General features: G+C 44.6%; 3 protein-coding genes and 1 long non-coding RNA gene across 11 annotated transcripts in view; 2 read left to right on the forward strand and 2 right to left on the reverse strand.

Annotated features, from left to right (window-relative positions):
• The window catches only part of LOC119118353, a 439862-nt gene that overhangs the window by 4628 nt on the left and 416424 nt on the right, over window positions 1-18810 (reverse strand). For 6 of the 7 annotated variants that reach the window (XR_005096698.1, XR_005096700.1, XR_005096699.1 and 3 more), the window contains exon 1: window positions 1060-1737. This is a non-coding gene — a long non-coding RNA (uncharacterized LOC119118353). Of the gene's footprint in view, window positions 1-1059; window positions 1738-18810 lie in introns of those variants that run through there. The other variant, XR_005096694.1, reaches the window with a different exon arrangement.
• Window positions 1924-5312, forward strand: wdr20b (WD repeat domain 20b). Its single transcript, XM_037245267.1, has 4 exons — window positions 1924-2191; window positions 2700-2882; window positions 2986-4401; window positions 4579-5312. Exons 1-4 carry the CDS (start codon window positions 1943-1945, stop codon window positions 4633-4635), a joined length of 1905 nt encoding a protein of 634 aa, XP_037101162.1. The 5' UTR covers window positions 1924-1942; the 3' UTR covers window positions 4636-5312.
• On the reverse strand, window positions 5813-8184 carry mgat2 (alpha-1,6-mannosyl-glycoprotein 2-beta-N-acetylglucosaminyltransferase). Of its 2 annotated transcripts, none has more exons than XM_037245280.1 (2): window positions 7981-8184; window positions 5813-7516 (listed from the first exon to the last, which is right to left on the reverse strand). In XM_037245280.1, exon 2 carries the CDS (start codon window positions 7327-7329, stop codon window positions 5959-5961), a length of 1371 nt encoding a protein of 456 aa, XP_037101175.1. In that variant the 5' UTR covers window positions 7330-7516; window positions 7981-8184; the 3' UTR covers window positions 5813-5958. The 2 variants fall into 2 exon arrangements, with proteins under 2 accessions (XP_037101175.1, XP_037101176.1); XM_037245281.1 differs by having other exon boundaries at window positions 7954-8184.
• rps29 (ribosomal protein S29) lies at window positions 8200-9399 on the forward strand. Its single transcript, XM_037245306.1, has 3 exons — window positions 8200-8352; window positions 8988-9087; window positions 9227-9399. Exons 1-3 carry the CDS (start codon window positions 8249-8251, stop codon window positions 9233-9235), a joined length of 213 nt encoding a protein of 70 aa, XP_037101201.1. The 5' UTR covers window positions 8200-8248; the 3' UTR covers window positions 9236-9399.

Raw genomic sequence — 18810 nt, forward strand, 5'->3', positions numbered from 1 at the left:
TATTTATGTTATAGTTATTTGATATATTTTATTTCGTGTAGCAACTTGTATATGTTTTTATCGTTACAGTTCAGTAGTTATTGGCTCGTTGAACTCTTGTTTTGTTAAATAAAGAGCCGTTTACCAAACCCACGTCTTTCCTTGTACTTTGTTAACGCTACAATATAGTTATACACTAGATCTGTGGAACGACGAGGCTGACGTCAGGGCGCACGCGCGGCGTTGTTGACAAAGGACGAGGAATTTGAACGATGGATTTAATGATTTGGAGTGACACAGATGGTTTGATAATATTATTGCTTATATAATAGTTATTTGAAATATAATTTATATATCGTTATATGGGCCTGTGGAATATTTTGAAGTGCAAACGCCGTCAGCGGCGCGCACCCATTGTTGACAAAGGACGATCGATGGATTTAATGAATTGGAGGGACACATATGGTTTTATAAACGTGTTATTTATGTAATAGTTTTTTGAATAACTCTGAATGTTACGTCAGGCCCGTTCTCAGCTCTTCGTTTGTGTTTATGTCACGTTAGCATACCTATCGTTTTGCCTGTTGTTGCTCGTTCATGTCTGTTCTTGGTGTTGGATTTTGTCGAATAAATTTCCCCCAAAATGCGACTTACACTCCGGAGCGACTTATATATGTTTTTTTTTCACGTTATTGTGCATTTCATGGCTAAAACAAACTAAACAAACTAACTAGCTCCTGCGAGCCAATTTGGTGTTTTTTTAAATTAATTTGTTCTTTTTTGTTAAACTATTTCCTTGGCAGCTATTTTTAACACTATATTTAACATCGAATATTACACTATCAAGACCGAAACAGTAATAGAATCCTCAACTATAGAGGATGACCACAACTTCTGAAACTAATGGCCGATCTGCTGTTACCCAATACCTAATTCACCTGGCAACCGTCGAATAACTCAGAGCACAACATTATCTTTACAAAATAATAGACTGTACCGGTGTTTTGGCCTTCTCTAGTCACTGAATGCATAATACTACATAGTATAAAAAAAAAAAAAAAGAAACGCAACATGCAGTACCTTTCGAAAATATGTTGGCGTCGTGATGTGCAGGTAGATTACCAGCAGCCGATGTGGAGCCTCCACTCTTGCAGTTTGGACATCAACTTTTGCGTGGAAAACATACAAAACAACATGCAGGTCAAACGCTTTACTTGATTAAGGTTTGATCGACAGCCGTGTGCTAGTTGTGGGCGTGCTCATTGACAAGCCAACTTTGTTGATATTGTTCTACGATAGCTTGCGAGCAACATACAAACTCGAGGAGCTCGTGTCGTAATGATGCTCCTACATATTTAGATGCAAACGGCAAATAAAGAGCTTGAAAATGTTTGCAATACGCACTCAAAACACAGCAATAGTAACAGGTGTTGAGCTGCACGGTAAACTGGCGTGCTTACGGTAAACGAGAAAGCTCAATTCAAAAGGAACCAAGTGCGTTTGACAACCCGCAGAAAAGTGAAATCACTCTTCGGACACCACCACATTGTGTTATTAAGGGAAATATTTGCTCTAAAACGGATTGTCAAAGGCATCACTTTGAGACTTGTACTAAATGGATTGCCTATCAGTCGCAAGAATGCTGTTCAACTATCAAGTACATATGTGCTTATAGTTAACATATGTTACGTAATTTATCCTCCATGTTAAATCTCAAGTTCATGGTTAAAATGACAATAATTCGGACTGTATTTATTAAAATTGTACTCATCGCTTCAATATTTACGACAGCCAATCATTTATCCCGTTTCTGTTACGTCACTTGCTGCTCACTGTTTATATGTCCTCTTTCGTCTCACGTGACTTATAGTGAACACCAGTGCGCATGACCGAATGTCTGATTTGCACATGCGTCGTACACAACATCCGGGACCTTTGATAAGAATGAACGGCGACTTTCAAGATGGCGGCGGAGGGAGGAGGGAAGGAGACGAACGAGATTAAAACGCAATTCACAACCCGGGAAGGCGTCTACAAACTCCTAACGCACTCCGAGTACAGCCGCCCGAACCGGGTGCCCTTCAATTCGCAGGGTTCCAACCCCGTCAGGGTCTCTTTCGTCAACGTCAACGATCAGTCGGGCAACGGCGACAGGATCTGCTTCAATGTGGGCCGGGAGCTCTACTTTTATATCTACAAAGGTGTGAGAAAGGTAAACAACGTTGACAGTCGTCGTCGGGTACGCGTTTGTTCGGTAGAAGCCGCACCTGATCGGCGTGTCTGTCCACCCCTAGTGTCGACCCACCGGGCTCGTGTCGCAGATTGTCCGAACGAGGCCATGAAGCATCCAAATATGTTTGACGCTAATTAGCTTCGCCAGCTAATATAATCGCCACAGTTGTTTAGCACTTCAGGTGAACTCGTCTCTCTGTGGTACTTTGATACAATTTCTGAGTGACCGCAAATGGGTTGTTTACCTTTGACGTGTTTGAAGGAATGAGACGACAACATAATGTAAATGCCTAAAGTCAGGTGTATCAACTTTTGAGGTCAAAGGTGTGAGTGATTGCTGTAGTGACGTCACGCTGCTTTCGTGACACCTCAGTTGCATGTGACAAAGTTTGTTTGTACTGGACCTAATGATAAAACCTTTTGCCTACTCTACTGCTCAGCAGGGCTCAAACTTTGTACTCTAAAGAAATCCAATTTCTTGTTTTCAGGCTGCCGATCTGAGCAAGCCTGTAGACAAGCGGATATACAAAGGCACGCAGCCCACGTGCCATGACTTCAACCCTCTCACGGCCACCGCTGAGAGCGTCTCACTGCTGGTGGGCTTCTCGGCGGGCCAAGTGCAGCTTATTGACCCAATCAAAAAAGAGACTAGCAAGCTCTTCAATGAAGAGGTGCGTAATCGTCCAATGAAATCCTTGTACGGCCTCACCACGCGCAAAGATTAAAAAATATTTTGCTGTCGTGTTAATCATCCATGCTCTTTTCCCTTCCCAGAGGCTAATCGACAAGTCGCGCGTGACCTGCGTGCGATGGGTCCCGGGTTCTGAGAGCCTCTTCTTGGTGGCCCATTCGAGTGGCGCCATGTACCTCTACAATGTGGAGAACACGTGCGGCACGGCGGCGCCCCACTACCAGCTCCTCAAGCAGGGTGACAACTACGCTGTGCACACCTGCAAGAGCAAGTCGGGGCGCAACCCGTTACTGCGGTGGACGGTGGGCGACGGGGCGCTCAATGAGTTCGCCTTCTCCCCGGACGGTAAGTTCCTGGCGTGCGCCAGCCAGGACGGGTACCTGCGGGTGTTCGGCTTCGACGCTGCCGAACTGCACGGCACCATGAAGAGCTACTTTGGCGGCTTGCTTTGCGTGTGCTGGAGCCCAGACGGGCGCTACATCGTGGCGGGTGGGGAGGACGACCTGGTGACGGTGTGGTCGTTCTCGGACTGCAGGGTGATCGCGCGGGGACACGGACACAAGTCGTGGGTGAGCGTGGTGGCCTTCGACCACTGCACCACCAGCGTGGAGGACGGCATCGGCAGCGACCCCCCCGCCGAGTTTAGCGGCAGCGATGAGGACTTTTATGAGCATATTCACTTTAGCGCTGGAAGAGATCGGGCCAACAGCGCCCACTCCCGACTTTCCAAGAGGAACTCTACCGACAGTCGGCCCGTAAGCGTGACGTACCGATTTGGGTCCGTCGGCCAGGACACCCAGCTGTGTCTGTGGGACCTGACTGAGGACATACTCTTCCCTCACCTCCCTTTGTCTCGCACCAGGACTCACACTAACGTCATGAATGCCTCAAGCCCCTTGGGCAGCGCAGCAAACACTATTTTCACTTCTGGCACCAACGGCAAAGACAGTGCTAGCAATAGCAGCACCGGCGGCAACACGCCAAACTCCCTCCCGGGGACGCTGCCTCGGTCCAACAGCTTACCGCAATCCTCCAACCCAGCCGGCGGAGGCGGCAGCACACCTAACAGTCACACAGGCAGCAGCAGCAGCAGTAGTAGCACCGCTGCAGTACCCGCCAAGGGCGGCGGCAGTATCATCGACAACGCCCTGATCGCCGCCGGCGTGGGCAAGTTCGCCACGCTATCGCTGCACGAGGCACGCAAGGAACGGCCGGAAAAGGAGCACAAGCGCATGCACAGCGCCGGCCACATTGGCAGCAAGAGCGGCGACAAGCTCAGCCAGCTTGGCCCCTTGCGGCCGCCGGGGACCATAGGTGACACGGCCAAGACGCTGGGCACGACGCTGTGTCCGCACATGGAGGAGGTGCCGCTGCTGGAGCCGCTGGTGTGCAAGAAGATCGCCCACGAGAGACTGACTGTGTTGATCTTCCTGGAGGACTGTCTGGTCACAGCCTGTCAGGAGGGCTTCGTTTGCACGTGGGCCAGGCCCGGCAAAGTGGTGAGTAACGGCCACGTGACGTCATGTAATGCGCCTTTCTTTTAGCCAGTCTACTGCAAAAAACAGTTTGCTAGCTTAATGCTAACACATAATGTAGAACGCATTCTTAGACTCGATTATTCTCATGTTTGCTTTTTCTCACGGCCTCCGTTTTGTCTGCGGTGTGACTCTCCACAGGGACTGCTCTCATCTCAAAACAACCCTGCCAGCTCCCCCAGCGGAACCGTTGTATAGCGCCCCCTACAGCCGACCACAGTGGCAGTGCTGTTTGACAAAGGAGCTTTAAGGTTTGTTTTTGGGGTTTTTTCAAAGGAAGGGCTGACTGGTTCACTGTTCATGTGAGGGTGGCTGCTGTCTTGCCTGCGTTCTTCTCTGAGTGTTCTTCCCATTTCTTTACATGATGTATCAGGCCTCGGAAAGGGAAAAATATTTTTCAAGTGGCTGCATATCCTCTGCGAATGGAGGTCGTACTTCCTTAAATTACTCAAAGTGTATTTGCACAAATTTGGCAGCCCATGCTCCCTGGTGTGACTTTTTTTTTTTTTTTTTTTAAATCTTAACATGAGCAGGTTTTGGAAGCACTTGGCTTGTCGGCACCCTTTGTCTCCCATGTCTGATGCTGCAATCATATTTTTATTATTTAGGAAAACAATGTTTGCACTTAACAGTTTGTTGTTTCAAGGAGGGCGGATGTACTTTTTTTTGGAGTGTTCAATAGAATTAAAAGCCTTTGTACTTATTGGTTTAATATGGTTTTCCACGACACGGGCTATGTATTATATGTAAATATTGTAATGCAATGATTTATGGAGATTATTAATAGTTTAAAAAGCCTTTCTTTTTTTCTTTAGAAAAAAAATAGAACTATTTCTAATACAGAAAATCTAATATTAAAATGAATCTTGAATATGCAGATTTTTTTTTCTTTTTTTCATTGTACCTAAAGAGAATTCAGGTGTATTTTTTCTTAACGCAACATTTGGTATAGGAAACGCTTTTATCTAACAACTAAGCGGTGTGAACGCAATTGTTCAGCCATCATTCGGAGCTCAGGTAAAACCGCAGGAACGCGTGCTGGCCTATAGTGTGAATCGACTCCCACCCTAACATGTCTGAGCAGCGTGGATATGATGACGATGACTATTTTTTTAAAACACTTTGTTGATTCCTGCTAGAGCCGGAGGGTGCTTGAGGATATTTTTCCTCCAACAAGGAGAAAGCCTGAGGGTTAGAACAGCAGAAGCCTTTTTCCTCACATTTGACGCCTATTAAACAGTGTGACAGACTATAACCATGACTCTCTGACTCTATTCTTTGAAGAAAAAAATATAAAATACACATACTCTCACAAGTTTGATACATATTGTTTTCCCCTTGTTTTTTTAAAACTTGATTTTTCATGAGCCAAAAATCCCAACATTCATCTTTATTTTCTTTAACAGTCCAGTGAAACAGGCAATATGAAGAATAGTCCATAAAGATTTTAATTTGAAAAGACTTTCTTCTTGATAGGATGCAAAAGAGACACAAGAAAACGGAATATAGTAGCAATAAATGTCACTGTAATCGCACGTAGCTCTTGCAGAGTTCGTGATCCCTGATGTCCCCCCAGCCCCCGTTCTTGACACGCGGGGCCGCCCTTCCGGCTCCGTTCGGTAGTCTCTTGGTGATCAAGAGCTTCTCGGGGAACAGCTGGCTGCCGCTGCTCTGCAAGATGTTCTCGAACTTGGTCTTCTGGCTCGCCGGCATGCAGGCGGCCTTCTTGTGGTGCATGCCGCAGTCACCGGCGTGAAAGATGCGCGGCGCCTCGCTCACCATCACCTTCCAGTAGGACGGCAAGCAAGAGGAGGTGAGGTGCTGCAGGGACCAGTCCCAGTTGTAGTCGTCGTAGGTGCAGAACGCGTCTGTGCAGCCGAGCAGATTCCGGTAAGTGTCCCGACTCATGACCATGCCCATGTTGTGCTCTGTGGACTTCCAGGCTTTCACCTCCACCTTGTTGGCTTTGCTGGAGTAGCCGATGTGGCTGTAGCTCCCCAGCGACAGGATGTCGCAGTCGCCACACTGCTCCTCTTTCAGCGCCGACATCATCTTCAGTAGGTGGATAAAGTCCGGAGACAGGAAGTGGTCCTCCTCGATCAGCAGCACTAGACCTCTGTGGTCCCGGAGGACGTGCACTCTGTCCCACGTAAAGTGTAACTTCCACCACCAGTGGTGCTTGGTTTGGGAGAACTTGGCCTCGCGGTAGTGCCCGAACGAGTCTGGGTACTCCGCATTGAGGCACCCCAACTTTAAGGCCTCCTTTTTGGGAATGTCCCTTGGACAGTCCCTCGGGTCGTTGCTGGGAAACTCCTGCGGGTACAGCTGCATGCTGAACGGGAAGAAAATCTGCAGGACCTGGCAGAAATCCACCGAGTTGACCACATTGTTAATCTCGGGGGACCAGTAGTCGTGGCTGAATATCAGCAGTATGCTTTCCACGCCGCGGGCCTTGCGCAAGCTGTCCACCAGCAGCTTCAAGTATTCCGGTCGGTTGTGGACCTGGATCACTACGACCAGGTCGTCCTTCTGCCGCGCCGCCTTAAACTTCTCCTCGTTTCTTATCGTCTGGTCAAAGTTGAGTTGGAAAACGATGGCGCGGTAGACTAGAGTGGTGTTATCCACAGCGACCTTGCCCTTGATTTCTTTTTCTTTTGTTTTTTCCAGGTGCGTCTGGTTCAGAGGCGCAACAGGAGCCCGGCTCACGGCGGGAATTACTAGCAAAGGGCTATGGCCGTCAAGGCTGTTTCTGGTGCTAATGCCGCCGCTACTCTTTGCCTTCGGGAACGGCTCAATCTTCTTCTGCCGTCCGCTGGTCCACAACGCCAGTCCGCAAATGACAACCACCACAGTCAGTATCACCACCTTTCTCTTGTAGATCCGGAATCTCATTGTAGGGGATCGGGCTCTTGGAGGGAGGAGGGAAAAGAAAAAAGATCGTTGTCAGACGATTGTGATGGTGGAAGAGGTGAAGAGGAGCTAATTGCTGGAAACATGGATCCTGCTTCACTCCCACTGGCGAGGGGTGTATAACAAACAGTTGCTGGGAAGCACCAAGGTTGCAGTGAGCATGAATTGCCTGAATGAAACACAAATCAAAACATCAAGTTAGGGCTGAGCAATATGGCCTAAAATTCATGTTGGGCCTAAGCACTGACACTTCAAGCCTGGTGGAGAGAGGTAGAAAAAGGCACAAAATATTTTTATGAATACATAATTCCTTATAAGAAATATATAACCATGGTTTAATATACAATAATGCATTGGACATGCCACTTCCTCCAAGCATCTTGTGCATGTTTTTTTGTCTTAATCGTGATACCACTCCACTTGAAGCCCACCTTTCCTCTTCTGGTCTGCACAAGTAAATGTAAATATTCGCATTCATATAACCCGAAGCGTCCTTTAACGGTCTCATTATCGTCGTAATAGACACCGAACCGCAGCATGCTAGCACTAAATTAGCATCAGCTATCAACTCAGTCTGCAAAACAGCACTGTCCGAAAAATAGATACCATGTCCGGGTTCGGCGTGCAGGTTACCTGAAGTCAAAGCCGCCTAGCGTTTACTTCATGATTAAAACGTCAGTTTGGCCGTGCCCCATTTTCGCTCCATCTCACGCAAGGAGGAGTTGCATGGAAAAAACAGCCCGCTAACTGCTAATGATGGGTAAACGGGATCATTTCAATGCGCCCATTCGCTCAACAGGGAGCGCTGTTCTGTCTGTACTGTACCGTCCTCCGGCCACTAAAAGGCGCTCCGACCCAACCGCTCACCGGAAACCGGAAAACGTCATTTGCGCATGCGCGGATGTCAGTCTTCCTTTCCGACGCTCGAGCGAAAAGAGACAAGATGGGCCACCAGCAGCTCTATTGGAGTCACCCCCGAAAATTTGGACAGGGATCCCGATCCTGGTAAGTGTTTTGTTCCGTTTTGTCTGGGGTTTACTTAAGTCCCGTCTGGCGCTCGTGTGGTGCGATTTCTACATCCCTCGTATGTCAAAAATTGCCAACAAACGCGTACCGCATGGAGACTGCTCCGCAATAAACATGGCGGCGGATTGATGCCTAATGCTAACTGCTATCCTCTGTTAGCATCTCAAAATTACATTCATTACGTCAAAGTTACACAAAGTACACATGCTATTAATGTAGAACTGCAATTGATTGTTTTTAAGAAAAATACTGGGTAAAGTAATGCATCAAGTCTTTTAGGTTTTGAGACTTAGGAATGTTCTTGAGTGCAAAATAGAAAATACTATTTACTGTCAATTTAATATAACGCCAATTTTGATAACTTGGCTCAATGAAAATGGAGAAACAGTATTTTCTGTAATGGATTCGAATGTAAATGTTTTCTGCCAGTGTATTGTCTAGAATGTCTTATTTTGAAAATCACACTAAAGGCATATTCAAGTACAAATGCCAACGAAAATAAACTTTGCTTCCTATCGATACTAAGCTACATAAATGCATAATCGTATTGTGTTAAACCTGGTGTTGTGTTATCGCCTCTGCCAGTCATTCACTCATTCACTTCCCAATTGCAGCCGGGTTTGCTCGAACAGACATGGTCTGATCCGTAAATACGGACTCAACATGTGCCGCCAGTGCTTTCGGCAGTATGCCAAGGATATCGGCTTTGTCAAGGCAAGTAGCATCCTCGCTTTTTTACTGTCTGCAAATGTTCATTGTTGTTGCTGCCTCACCTTACCACACCCAGAAAATATTTGTGTGAACGCCTGTTGCCAACCTTGCTTGCTTACTTCTCCTTTTTCTTCTTCCACAGCTGGATTAAATGTCACGTTGTGCAGAAACATCCGCCAATTGTTACCTGAATGGCTGGATGAATGGATGATTCCTGAGACACTGCAAATAAATGTTGTTTTTCCCTTATTGGAATGCTTTGTTTTCAATTCTGAAAATGACATGTTTGCAAATTAAACTGGTCATGACAAATTGTTTAAAGTGTCAGAAATTCTGCTGAATTCTAATAACTTTAGAGGCAGAGATGGTATTACTTCAACTATATCGGTTGGCCGAAAACTATTAAGTGTTGCTTCAGTTAGTGAAAGAAAAGACGAATAGCATCAAATTGCATGGAACTGACAGCTGCAGCAGGTTGAAGGTTCGCTAACTTGCAGTTAACTTGAAGGACTGTAGTTGAAAGCTATCAGGAGCTTGCACAGTACTATTTTGTTGATCTCCGTTTGAACCGCTAGATGGCAGCAACACCATGTGATCGTACGCAAGCGAGTACTATCACCACTACGACTGACTCCACTATTTTAAGTGATCATCTTTTTGTTCAAGCTCTTTTTGAGCAACAATAATTTTAGCTTCAATTTTTAGCATGACTATGATCTCCCATATAAATATAGCCAATTGAGTACCGTAAACTAGTACGCTTGTTCTTCACGTTGTTCTCAGCAACGTAACGCGCTGGACTGCGTAACCATTTGAATTGATGGTGGGTGGATGTATTGTATTGCTCTGTCGCCCTCTCGCGGTGATTGTCTGAAGCACATGCTTAAACCAATATAAAGTATGTATATTTATATTTAAATATAACTAAATGTGTGTGTAATACTGTGTATATATATATATAAATGTATATTTCAACAAATATGTATATATATTTCTATATATGTACAGACGTGTATATATAAATTGTATAAATATATAAAATTATATATATATATATGTCTTCTATGAACACAACTATCAAACACAATGGACCATTAGAAGTTAGAACACTGCAGGGTTGCTGGAAATGAGCCTTTATACACCTATGTATATATTGCATTAAAAACCAGACATCAAAGTTACAGTACTAATTCTAACAGCAGCCCTATTCGACTAAGTCAACCCGTGACTGAGCATAAGTATGTATCCACGAGAGTGACCTTGCATTAAAATTCCGAGAGAACAAAGTATCCTCTCCTTTTAGCCCAAGGAGTGCGAGGACAATCTTATTAAATGTCGCCGTGATCTTTGGAGCCGTCGGATCCCAACTCGTTGAACCTGACCCCGGTCACTGTGATGTGACGCCTGTTTCCGCAAGGGGGCGACAATCCCATAGGTTTGCTCTGATTGGCGTAACAAAACACAACTCGAAAAATAATCGGTTCAACCTAAGGCTATTTGAGTTTGAACAGTTAGATAATTTACAAATTAGTGCCGTTTTTGTCGCAATAACTAGAGTCTTATATAATTTTGTTGCCATAACACAATAAGCATACCTTTTTATGTCTTTCTTTGAATGTGAAATTAGTACTTTAGCAAATCACCATAGATGTAAACTATCTCTTAAAAACCGTGCTTCCGTCTTTTCTCCCCATCCTTTTGTTGTATCTTTAATGGTGTATTTTACGCAAAAGATTTCAGGTTGGATTGCACAAGTTTAAGTGCAATTTTCTGTCTCAACAACACTAACAGTATAGTACCGTAAACCGTAAAATGAACACGGATAGTGACACTACTGTCTCTATACTATAGACAGTAGTGTCACTATCCGTGTTCATTTTACGGTTCGTACCATCACTGCCATTATTATCATCCCAGGCGGCATGTGCACAGCCTGACCGGCACATCACGTAATGTCCGCCATTAAATATGACATACTGGGTGCTCCTGAGGACCATTTTCCTCTCGTGGGATATTGAAAAGGGAAAAACTGTCCCACATTTAGGTCAGCATGCTTTCTTTCACTTTTGTAACTTTCTGAAGAGAGCCATACCATGTTGTCATGGTAATACTGTAATTATCCCATGTGGGACGAATAATAAAATCTTTTTGATTATTTTATCTAATACTGGGTTTTTGTTTGCTTATCGTGTAGAGAATTTGATACTTTTAAGTAAGTTTGGTATGGGACCGATACCGATGCTGGCGTAAACAGATGGAGGCGGGCCCAAGTAGGACAAACGGATGCGCCGGTCGGCGGAAACGGTAGTGGACGAGGGGATGCCGGCCTGCAAATGTCCCTTGTAAATAAGCCTTCTGCAGTGATCCCGGCTGACATTTATGAATTAATAAAACCACAACAGAATGTCAGCGCGTCTATTTGTAGCGCAGCCCAGGGAGCGTTTGTGTGTCAAACACGCCGGAGAACACCCATTCCGCTCTCGATTTATTGACATTTGCGCCGCCGTGACGACGCCGTCTCCAGATGAGGCCTGCTAAGTAAATGGCCTGATATATTTATGATCTGCATATTTCCTTACAAAACACACAAAAAGGGCCACATTCGTCCTCCATCACTGTCGGTGGGTTTGCAATCCTCCTTTTCTTCCTCCTCCCCCTTTTCCTCCAGCAGGGTCAGGCAGAAGCTTCCGGAGAGTTTTACCGTGATTTGTCCTGACAGCCAGAGCCCCCCCGCAACGTTCATTTAAAGCGACGCGCACGCACATGCTGTGCTCGTGTGTGTGTGAGTGTGCGTGTGTGCGTGTGTGTGTGTGTGTGTGTGTGCGTGTGTGTGTGCGCCCGTGGCGATGTGTGTGCGTGGGGCCAAAGAACGAAGACTTGATTGACCCCCAACACACACACACACACACACACACACACACACACACACACACACACACACACACACACACACACACACACACACACACACACACACATACACACACACACTGGGAAAGTGCACTTACATAAAACACTTGATTTCATTAGATGGACATTCTGCAGGTTATTAAAAAAAGATTTATGAGCAAAGTAGCTTTTAGTTCAAGATTCCTAGTTGATGTTTTATTACTTAATGAAAAAATGTAGAATTTTTTCTTTTATAATTTTAAGTAGATGTTGCTTTTTATTACCTCTATTCATAAATTTGCACAATTTTAGGTCACGATTCCAATTTATTTTGAAAATTGAAAAAAATCCCAAAGATTGTAACGTTTTTGTAATTTTTAAACTTTTTTTGACGAAGAAAAAGTTTTTTTTTTACAGTACAGCTCAGCTACCTCAACATGTAACCACTCAAAAAGATTCATTCACTTAACCTTTTGATTGATAGGTCGACAGGAAGCCATCAGCGATTTCCCCACGGACGTCGTTCAAAATCAATAGGACTCCACGACAACACTGAGGGGATTCCGGGGAATTGTTCCCAATCAATAAGGTACATGAGAGAAATGAATGTTTGTATGTTTAGCAATGTTTACATTCCACTCTTAGTACGTAGTTTCTATTCTTCACTTAAAATGAGGTTAATGAGATGACATCACACGTCTTCATTTGGCTTGTCAAGTCTCTTCTTGTTTTGCACTGACCTCTATTGATTTATTTTACACTCGCACACATGGATGGACACACACACACACACACCATCAATCCTTAATTGGTTCCTTTCACTCAATTATGTCAGTCTTCATTGGATGTTTTGTTTTTGGGGGGCGCATGAAAAATCAAATGTATGACATGACTTGAGCAACATTAGAGTATCCTATGCATGTACGTATGTATCAAAAGGTTCTGGATGCAAAAAAACAAAACAACAACCACAAAAGGTCAAAGGTTAAACAACTGTGAATTCTGACCTTGCGGCTGTTTGGGCAATCCGCATGAACTCACCTGCCGCTGAGCAAAAAAAAGGCAAGGGTCTCGTTCCACCTGCTGGCCAAATGCCATCCAATAAATTGAGCCCAAGCTACCTGAAGCTGAAGCGGGTAATATTCACGCTCTGTAATTTTTACCAAATAGCAGAAGATTAACGTACATTTACGCAGCATGTTAAACTGCCGCCCACCGTGTGCTTCCTTTTCGAAAGCCGGCGTTCCGGCCGCCTCGGAGTGAGTCGAAAGGACATTTTACAAAACGCTCAGTATAATAACATGCTGGCTGGATGACTTATTACAGAATAAAAAGTAGACTTTTTCCTCACGTTCTCCAGCCTAGCTTAAAACGCTACGCTAGCTTGAGCCGTTTGTGTCCGATTTCCCATATGCAAGGGCTTTATAATACTTTCAAAACCCATAAAAGGATCACTTAAAAAATGTAATGTGTCGCGGCTTTGGTCAGATAGATCCACTCAGCCGTCTTTGAGTCAGCCCGGACCGGCGCCCGTGTTTGCTAATGAAGCTGACAGATGAGAAGAAGAGAAAGTGTTTTGTTTTTTTGGGCGGCGGCGATAACAGCAGCTCAATCACAGAGCTGAGCGGAATGCTTAATTGGGGTCATTATTATAGCGAGGACAAGCAGAAAAGATAAGCTTCCACTCCATGGAGCGCAACTTTGAGAGTATGGTGAGCCTTGATTTACATATGCACTGCAGTTACTCGTACGTATACTTGTGCAGGCCGGCATGGTGCAGTAATGAGAAAAAAAAAATCTATTTTCTTGTTTCATGTGTGCTAATTTGGAGAATTTCTCAAGGAGACAGTAAGGAGCGCGTCAATAGGGAAAACTTCAGCTGGACTCCTCATCCACCCCCTGATGAATGGAAGTCCCTGAAGACGTTCGCGTACAGTATGGACCAATTTACAGCTTACAGCATTTGCAAGTAAGAGTGCTGACTGGCTGCTCCACATGAAGTCATATCTGCAGAAACTGTGAAAATAGCCCGCTTGCGCTTAATACGACTTAAGTGGTGACCCATAAGTTTCCATATATCTGGTTTGGATACCTATAATGGATTTCTCAATTATTATGATACTGGACTTCATTTGGGTATATTTAACAGGACTTTGAACTTTATTTGTGGTTTTTCAGAACCAGTCACATTCAAAGTCAACACACACCAGCCATCCTTTAAATTTGAATTACATCAACATTCCCAGTTGTTAGAGGGTGTGCACACTTTTGCAACTCAGTATTTTTCATTCCTTTCTAAAATAGTTTATTTCAATCGGGCTGTATAGGTTATAGGTCAACAATTAATCTCGTTTTTCATATCACGGTGTTAACATAGTTGCCTTAAAAAAGTTATTTTATTGATTGTTAGCTATTGTGAGCAACGCATATAAAGACATTACCATCCTCAAATTCTTTGCTGCAATTCATCACAGCGACAAGAAATACACTGATGCACTTCCTCATCTCGTCTCCTCTTTTACCACAACTCATCTTCTTAGCACGATGACTTTATTTATTGGTCATTTGTCAAAGGTAAACAAACCGTTCCCGGGCGGCGGCAAATTCACGCATCACTGCTTTGCCGCTCGGCGACATACAAATGATGCTGTCTGCAGAGTTCACCGGTGGCTGATTGTTGGCTTTCAGGGAAACTTTTATTTGTAATCAAGAGTAGTTGAACCTGTCCCGCCTTTCTAGGGAAGTCATTAATCCGCGGGAGGCGCTCAGTGGACGCACATCGCTCCACCTCGCCGCTCTGTCGCCAGGAACAACAATGCCAGCTCTTCATTTGCCTCAGAAATAAACTCATTAACCACCTCCAGAGAGCAAATGTGAATAATCTCACGGAGCTGCACACCTGGCCTTGTGCATATATACATTAGCAGATGAAGAAATGGAATGTTTACACATGTTACCTTCCGATTAGTCTTCCACGTGAATACAAATCAGCACAACCTCTGCATGCCAGCTTCGACATTGCAGTTTCTAAAATGCTTGGTGATCCGTAGCACAGAATTCTAAAATATTCCCGCACGTAGTTGATGATAATTGGTTGTGCTTTTATCGCCACGAGTCTCACGTCAGCAAAGCAGCAGCTGTAATAGTAATAAAAAAAATATAAAAAAGTGATATAGTTTGTTCAATCTGCAGCAACACTCTACTCACTCTTGATTTGCTTTTTTGCTCTTTCAGCAAAAAAACGCTGCCTTCACTTGTAGGCAAAAAGAAAAAAGCCTCTGGGATTTAGATATCATACCAGAAGCCAATGTAGCGCAAAAGCCTAAAGAGAAGTGGTGTACATTCATTTTTTTTTTTTAATCCGTTTGAACTGAGCTGTGTCTCTATTAGTGTCAACTTCAACGCAAGACTCATTGCGTTGAGCGGCGGAGTGTGTGTGTCAGCGCAATAGTGTCAATAATAAAAGAGCCACAGTAGTGCTGCTCTTCAAATAAACCATATGTATTCGCTTTAATGGCCCGGCCTTTTATTGACGTTTCGGCGGGGGGGGGGATCCTATATTCTGCCTGCGTGCCAGAGAATCTTATGTTCTTATGAACGCGCCAGCTCCTCGCTGCAATTATCTGGAATTGTTCACCCTCGGTCATCAAAGGCGTAGAGTTGAACCTGTGGAAGGTTCGAGGCAAGGGATGTCACACAATGGCAAATTTGGAAATAGTTTTCCATTTAATAGGTTGAAGACAGTTGGACGAGTGGGCAGAGCTAGAGTTGTTGGTGAAATATCGGAATTTCGAGTGTTGTACTTTCTTTCCATTCATTCGCTGACAATCCAGTCGATATTCAGGAGACAGACTTTTCTTTGAAGCTCCCTTATGGGTTTGTACCTCAATGATGAAAATGTACCCAACTGCATCGCCCACGCTGTGCTTGACGCGTACACGCCACGCCGTCTCGTATAGTCTTGCTTTGTCTCGGGAAATTGCTTTTTGTCTCTCCCTAAACGCCTCTTCATAAGTCGTACGCGCTGACAACGTGATATATATTTGCCAGACGCGAGGAGACGGCGCTTGTTGACGTAAAGAACGCAGCAGGTGTGCTAGCGGAGAGGCAAATAGTGTAGTGACAGTTTTTCAGGTTTTGCTTTTGATTCATTAGTTGGTTGATTTGTCGCTTGGTCAGTTGGTTGGTTTTATATTGAGCATGTTTTTTATTTGGCCATCTTAGCATCTTAATTAGCGCTTTATTTTCATATTTTTTAATTGTATTTTATGGATATCTGTCACTTTTTAACTGCACAACTAGATTTCAGGTGCACTTAATAAAGTGACTAATGGTCCTTTTTAGGTTCATTCTGATTTCCCTTGAAATAAAACAATATACCGTGTGTGTGTGTGTTATAAAGTGAGTCACGCGTGTCATGACTGCATTTGTCCTCAGCTGAGCCTGAAATGACATGGCGGTGGTCATCTCAGGCTGGGGAGCAGGCGGTGACATTTAAAGGACTCACTTTGTTCAGGGTCCATTTAAAAAAAAAAAAAAAAAAGTCTCACAAAAACACCCTGCGGCAGCATTGGAGCAATTTTCTCCTCGCAGGTGTGCAACCGTAGAGGACTTTGAACTCATGATGACATTTTTAACACTTTTCAACATTGGCACATTGTGGGGACAAAATGGACGTTGTTTAAATCTGTCCCTTCCATGTTGCTTCAAGCGTCCGAGCTGATCATGAGATCGGGCCACGTTCCAATCTGCTCAGGTGGCGTGGGAAGCAGGTTGCAATTTGGGCCGGGCCTATCGGGCTATTAGTCACCTCTGCATCTGCAACGCTGCCATCTGCTGCGGGGAGTCTCACCTTGGAAACAGGAGCGCTAGCGATGCTAACCCGAGCGCTCGGCAGCTGAGTACTGACAAGACTCTGCTGCATATGGACATTTTTTTTTTTTCGAAACACGGTGACCTCAAACAACATCGACACGGGCGGTTGCGTGCAAACATTCTCGCTGATGTAGAAGCTGCAATTAGACGCTTGAACAGCATGTGTGGTCGACAGTCTGTACTTTCAAGCAATCTGCTGGGGGACTTTCAATAACAGCATCCTCCCTTTTACAAATTCTCAACAACTACAAATAGAAGCAAAAACAGAAGCGTCTTTTGGTCTTTTGGGCTCTGTGACGAGAGGAGAATAATCTGTCCAATTAATATTGCATGGATTTACGGGCAAGCTGTGTAACATTTGGTGCCGGTGCTCGCCCGCGCCCTCGCCCCCCCACCTCTCGATTTCTGATTTGATTTGATTTGTGTGTGTGTGAGTGTGTCTGTGCATAAAACAAATGAGAACAAATCGTCACACGCGAACGTTCCAAGAAGACAAACAAATTCTGTGTTTGCGTGCAAACAGGCACATGGAAATTCTGGCAAAAGGCACATGTAAACATGAGAATTTAGCCGTTTCAAAACAAAATGTTGATGCCAATAACTTTCATTCTCCTAAATGCATGCAAAGGACACATCGTTTTGAGAGTGGATTAAAAGCAAGGTATGGTTTCGAAAGAAGCTGTCAATTTAGAATTAGGGTTTCAAGCTATGGCGTCTACTATCTTGGGTTTAGGTTTCCAACGAGGGCTTTTAATTGGGACTTCAAACTCGGAGTTTCTCCGTAATGATGCGGCATTAACAGAAACAGGGAGAGTACCGTATTTTCCGGACTATAAGGCGCACCTAAAAACCTAACATTTTCTCAAAAGCTGACAGTGCGCCTTATAGTCCGGTGCGCCTTATACATGGACCAGATTCCTAAATTTAAACTGGCCCGAAGCATTGTGTCATGAAATCAATCATAAGTGGCCCGCTGAAGACTATGAATCATGAATCAAAAAGACGATGGATCATTATTTTGTGATTATAAAGTAATTCTTTGTATCTGAAGTTGAAATAAAAAAGATAAAATGGAGAATGATTTGATTTGGATTAAAAATCTGACATGATGCATTAATGGCGCGCCTTATAGTCCGGTGCGCCTTATATAAGGACAAAGTTTTAAAATGGGCCATTCATTGAAGGTGCGCCTTATAGTCCGGTGCGCCTTATAGTCCGGAAAATACGGTACTACAGTAAAACTAACCTTGGATGAGTCACAAGACATTATTATCTGATCACACTTAGCTGCTCACGCTGGTAAATTTCCATTACCTGGCTTTACCCCCCCCCCCCCCCCCTCCCAATGGCTACCCGAAGCAGAACAAGCCAACGGCCTTTTTATCTCCAAAGGATAAATCATTGGATCTTCTGGCCGCATTGTTTACAGAGTCTCCCCGTCAATCGATGGCTCTGACATCCCCTGAACACGAGAGCCCCGTTTTTTTTCTTCTCACATCCCCTCCGCTTCAATTCCACTGGAGATTAATAGTAGGGTCGCTAAAAACGTCAAAAGGAGAGAAATGTGCTTTCTGGAGAAGGTCGAGCGTCCAAAGAAGCGTGTGATCTCACTTTGCTAGCGTACATTATTTGTCTGGCTCACAATAACACACATAGACACACGTGTTGTTTGTGTGTGCCGTGTAAAGCATATTTGTGCTTCTTCCGTGGGATCGGCCAAGATGCGATAAATCCTGGGCGCACATGTGGCCGTTAATTCCATCAGTCCCCTCTGCCACTCCTTGCCTCCATGACCTTTCTCATAGAGGTTACACACACACACATACTACACACACACACACACACACACACACACACACACACACACACACACACACACGCACGCACACATGTATTCCACAAACCATGTTGATTCTGTTCATGTCACAATTTCAACTTCACCAGTTCATGAAGCAGATGTGA

This window comes from Syngnathus acus, chromosome 24, assembly GCF_901709675.1.
Source record: "Syngnathus acus chromosome 24, fSynAcu1.2, whole genome shotgun sequence".
NCBI classification, from domain to species: Eukaryota; Metazoa; Chordata; class Actinopteri; order Syngnathiformes; family Syngnathidae; genus Syngnathus; species Syngnathus acus.

Excerpts from the sequence above, each read along its gene's own strand:
- wdr20b (XM_037245267.1), top strand. The coding sequence starts at position 1,943 with ATGGCGGCGGAGGGAGGAGGGAAGGAGACGAACGAGATTAAAACGCAA. Across the intron at positions 2,192-2,699 it reads TCTACAAAGGTGTGAGAAAG|GCTGCCGATCTGAGCAAGCC; the intron begins GTAAACAACGTT and ends TCTTGTTTTCAG. Across the intron at positions 2,883-2,985 it reads GCAAGCTCTTCAATGAAGAG|AGGCTAATCGACAAGTCGCG; the intron begins GTGCGTAATCGT and ends TTCCCTTCCCAG.
- mgat2 (XM_037245280.1), bottom strand. The coding sequence starts at position 7,329 with ATGAGATTCCGGATCTACAAGAGAAAGGTGGTGATACTGACTGTGGTG.
- rps29 (XM_037245306.1), top strand. The coding sequence starts at position 8,249 with ATGTCAGTCTTCCTTTCCGACGCTCGAGCGAAAAGAGACAAGATGGGC. Across the intron at positions 8,353-8,987 it reads GGACAGGGATCCCGATCCTG|CCGGGTTTGCTCGAACAGAC; the intron begins GTAAGTGTTTTG and ends TCCCAATTGCAG.